The sequence below is a fragment of the Pteropus vampyrus genome, unplaced genomic scaffold, assembly GCF_000151845.1.
Source record: "Pteropus vampyrus isolate Shadow unplaced genomic scaffold, Pvam_2.0 Scaffold6, whole genome shotgun sequence".
Lineage (NCBI taxonomy): Eukaryota > Metazoa > Chordata > Mammalia > Chiroptera > Pteropodidae > Pteropus > Pteropus vampyrus.
In genome coordinates this window covers 4015624-4020423 of record NW_011888787.1, presented here as the reverse complement: position 1 = coordinate 4020423, position 4800 = coordinate 4015624, and the positions used below count along the sequence as shown (strand labels likewise).

At 53.1% G+C, this 4800-nt stretch overlaps 1 protein-coding gene across 1 annotated transcript; it reads right to left on the bottom strand.

Moving 5' to 3' along the window:
- Positions 1-389: 389 nt before the first annotated feature.
- On the bottom strand, positions 390-3493 carry NHLH2 (nescient helix-loop-helix 2). The gene is made up of 3 exons (XM_011366571.1): positions 3370-3493; positions 2627-2959; positions 390-979 (listed from the first exon to the last, which is right to left on the bottom strand). The coding sequence occupies exon 3, from the start codon at positions 969-971 to the stop codon at positions 564-566; it is 408 nt and encodes a 135-aa protein (XP_011364873.1). The 5' UTR covers positions 972-979; positions 2627-2959; positions 3370-3493; the 3' UTR covers positions 390-563.
- Between the last annotated feature and the right edge of the window lie 1307 nt (positions 3494-4800).

Below are 4800 nucleotides of genomic sequence, written 5' to 3'. Positions count from 1 at the left end.
AACGGTACAGAAAGTTTCCTGTTGCACCTTAATGTGCCTAAAATCTCTACACCAGAGAGGAGATTCCCTCCACACCCCTTCCCCTTCGACCGTCTGGTGACTTGTCAATTAGGAAAAAAAAATCCAGATCGTCTAAAGTTAAGAGCCTATACTCCGAGCTTCTGCCTCCATACTCTCAAAACAAGGAAAGCCGTGGGAGATAAAATAGGAGAGCTCCAAGTCTCCGGTGAGCTAAAGCAAACGACCCTTAAAGGGATCCTAACACCTGTCGGGGAGGCCTGGAGGCGGCTCGCCTCGGGGGGCCTCCAGGAGGTCCGCCCGGCCTGGAAAATACCACCCCACCGCGAGCCGCAGGGCTGGTCAGACATCCCCACCTTCCAGAAATGGAAACCTTTCCTCGTCGTCCTGCTGATCCGAGAGAGCGCAACACGTTGAGAGCTTCTTCCCCGGTCCAAGGCTCCCACTGGGCCGCCGTCTCCTCCGCCAGCCCCGAGGCCGCCTCCTGAGTCGGTCGCGGTCCCACCCGACATCCGGACCCGCGGCCTCCCGCAACGCGCCTGGCCTTACACGTCCAGGACGTGGTTGAGATAGGAGATGTAGCAGATGGCCAGGCGCAGGATCTCGATCTTGGAGAGCTTCTTGTCCGGGGGCAGCGTGGGCAGCAGTTTGCGGAGCTCGGCGAAGGCCAGGTTGAAGGCCTCCACGCGGATGCGCTCGCGGGTGGCGTGGGCCGAGCGGTACTTGGCCGTGGCGCGGCGGCGGCGGCGCTTCTCCTCGCGGCTCAGCTGCTGCGGATGCGGGTAAAGCGCGGCCCGGCTGCCGCCCTTGCCGTCGCCCTCCGCCTCTTCCACCGGCTCCAGGTCCGACACGCTGCCCAGCACCTTGGCGTCCGCGCCGCCCAGCGACTCCGGGTCCGAGTGCGCCGAGCTGGGGTGGTCCGAGTCGGCGGCTTGGTCCGGACTCAGCATCATTTTGGAGGCTGAGGGGGGGAGTCAGAAAATCAATCAATTAAAGGAATCAGGGTCTTCGGATCGGAGCCGGAGTGGGCGAGGGCCTGCCCCGCCGGGCCTCCACGCGACCCAGTCGCCTCCTCGCACCAGGCCGGCGCGCTGGGCGGAGTGGGCCCGGCGGGGAGGGAGCCCTCCAGAGCCCGCGAGGTCTCGGCTTGGCCGGGCCGCATCCTGGACCTGACACCTGGGCCTGCAGGAGGGCCAGCCGGCCTGAGGCCCGGCCGGGGGACGACCGCAGGCTGCGAGGCCTGGGTGTGCCGCCCCCGGCCCCATACGAACTCCGCCATTCTGCCTCCCTCTCCTCTTCCCCGACAAACAAATGATTCCGAAAGACAGACACCTCTCGGTTTTACGGGGGGCGGGAATCCCGCCCCGAGGGCCTCGGACGTGGCCGCCGGAGAGCCACGGCGCCCGAAAGGCCTCGCGCTGGTCTCGGGGGCGGCGCCCGGCGCGGGAGAGGAGGCCCGGCCCGGAGCGCACAGGCTTCCAGGTCCCCCTCGCCAGGCTCCGAAATTATAAAGAGATGACTCGACAAACGCGGAGGCTCCTTTCAACACGGCACTGACGCCTGTGCCCTCGCAGGCTCCCGAAGCACCATCTGTCACGCAGACAGCAACACACATCGGGGACCCAGGGGCGCGGCGACGAGGGATAAGACAATGCGCCCGGCAGCCCGCCGGCCACCGCGCAGGGAAACGCCGGCGGCCCGGGCGCTGCGGGCGGAGAGGCTGCGGAGGGAGGCGGCGGCCGCGCGCGGGATGTCCCGGCCCCAGCGCCACCTTCGCCCGCAAAGTGAGGTGCTCCGGGGACCGCAGTCGGGAGCCCGCAGCTGTCCGCGAGCGGCCTGGCCAAGGCCGAGCTGGCCTGTCCCCAGCTTTCCTCTAACGATGGCCTCTTGGAAAGGTCGCCTCGCCCGATTCCTCCCGGGCGCCTAGAGGACCGACCCCTACTACTGAGAGCCTTCTGGAAGGTGGCGACCCACGATTGCCGGGCTCCGGGGGACGTGAGGCTTCTAGCAAGGGCCCGGCAGGAAGGTAAGGCACCTGCGGGCGCCGTGTGCACCGACCGCGGGCGCTGGGCCCCCAGCGTGCAGCCCGGGCGACGTCGCCGCGAGAGACACCCGCGTCCGCGCGTGCGGGAGAGTTTGCTTCCAGAGAGACAAAAGCAGGGATGTGCGATCCGCTCCTAGCCCCGCGCTAGGTTAGCAGCGACTGCGGCTTTCGTTTCCCTGCGAGGAAAACAGGTCCCCTCTAAGGCAAAATAAAAACAAACGTTCCAAGTGAACTGCGTGCGACTCCCTACGGGCTTTCCACCCATACGTTTGTAAGAAGAACAACTTGCGTCTACACATCCAGCTTGAAGGGGCATAAATAAATGAGCGAGTTATGGAAAATCACAATAAGCCACTACCTAGTTGTAGTTCCGGTGAAAAGTTCCTGGGTTGCACTCAAAGCATGTGAAATTCTCCTCCAGATACCTTTTAAAAATATTCGTAAATAACGCGTCATGTTTGCATTTTACTTCTTTACCAATTAACCGAAATGCATCTGTCAATGTCATATGAACAATCTAACTTAGTTCCAAGCTGGAAAAAAAATTATTTAAAGGAGCCTTACCTTGTAAAAGCCTTTTCGATAATCTTTTCTCCAATCTTTTAGAGTTAAAATTCCAGGGAGTAGCGGGGAGAAATTCCGAAATATATTAAAGGCAACAAATATTTATTACATTTAAATAAGAAAAAGCGGCTGTCATCTCGCCAGTGTCCACAGCGGGGAACGATGATATCTCAGAGTATGGACGATACGAATGATCGGTTAGACTTAGTTGGTAGATCAAAAACGCCTTTTCCTTTTAATTGTTCTCAAACATTTCGGGAAATTCGTTGCTGATTTTTTTTTTTCTAAACGGTGTGTTGAAAAGTCTCGCGCTTGTTTTCCTCTTCTAGGTCTCTATAAATAACAAAAGAGATGCAGAAATAAACACAATCACATCAAAGGACTGATGCCTCCACTTTCTAAAAGCGGAAGAATCCATAAGAAAGATGGTTGAGATAAGATTCCGCTTCTGTAGGATCCCCGTTTTCCTTCCCTCAATAGGGCTGAGCAGAAACTGGGGAGTGCAAGGCAGAGATGCGATCTTGCTCAGAAGTGATTTTTTTTTTTTTTTTTTTTGAGATAAGGCTTTGTTCAGCTGATGTCTCCCCAGTTCCCAGGAACACAATACTGTAACTCGGGGCTAAGCTTGTCTCTTCCTCTTCCCTCATTGACTTGTATGTTGTATAAACAGACACCTATTTCCAGTTTCAAAGTCTTTCAAGGCTTGGTTACATCTCCCACCCCCACCCTCCGCCTTCCTTTACCTTATAGCAAAATATACATAGTCAGTGGCTTGGAGAGGCTTGGAGAAAGATTGGTGGAAAGTGAATGCCTCCCGGAGGAACAGTGACAGGGAAGCAGAGAAAGACTGGAGAGGGTGTGAGAGCCGGAGCAGAGACAGAGATGCGCGTGGCTTCTCGGCTCTCCTGGTACCAATTGATTCAGCCTGGAGATGGTGGAAGAGATAAAGGCTTCAGAAGGGGGATGGAATTTTTTTCCCCTAAATTGATATTTAATGGGAAATCCTATTGGACAGAAACCTGGACATGAGTCACTTAATTGGACTTGACATCTGTCACAGTGTTGGAGTTTTCACAGCCCAAATATTTTAGCAGATCAGATTCCCACTGAATCTGTGCCATAAAATATAACAGTTGAAAGCAATCCATGATAGAAACCTTAGACTCCAAGCAGAATCTGTAGCCATAATTAGATGATTTCTCTTTTTCAGATTACCGATGCAGTATTTAAGTGCAAATAAATGACATATTGACTATGGAAAAATTCTCCTGGCATTTTATAAAATGAATATCTCCCTAATGTTTAGGGAAAAAATGGTATCCAAAACATAGAAATATATACTGTATATGGTGCTACAATAAACACTCAAATATGCTAACATTTATTAGTGATCATATACATTTTAAAAAGCACTTCAACAGGGCTTGATTAAACATGATCATATCTTTGAGAGGTAGCCTGCCACTGGGCTAATTTTCCGATATGTGATGAAAACCTTTCAATAGATTTAAGAGTCCTTGGAACTGGGAACAGAATCTAGGTATTGTAATTTCAGGGTTCACTATATGAGACCATTTTGCTTTCCGAATATATTTGTTTTTCTCCTCACCCACTCATTCATTCAACTTAAAATATGGCATACTGCATGTGTTGATTATTGCAGTTCATTTTTGCTTATTTTGATCTGCAAATTGCTGTGTGGCAATGCATTGGGCCACGATGTAAACACATCCAGATCACCAGTATACTCTAGCACGTAATGCCTTTGCCTTACATGACCCCCATGGCTCTGAATTTATATTCCTTATAACGAAGGGGAAAATCTAGTTCAGTTACTTTGCCACTTTATAGAGATACTGTTAGCCGCCATCAATTATATATTATTTACAATCATTCTAGCTTTTTGATTGTGCAAGCTTAAAAGAAATAATTGTAGCTCTAGCCCCTCCCCCACCCCACCTCCCCAATCCCGGGGGAGGGGGGTGGGGGGGGATAGTTTTGGCAAGAGAAGTCCTCGCTTTCCCTCCTTGATCAATTTTTCCCTAAGAACATGTTTTATCATCGGGGTGGGGGACCGTCTGGGTTCCCCATGGCTCCCACTAGTCCTGTTTGCGTTTGCACACATTTTTCATCCAATGGGAGACGCCTGCACCAGAATGGGGTGGCAGTTGGGG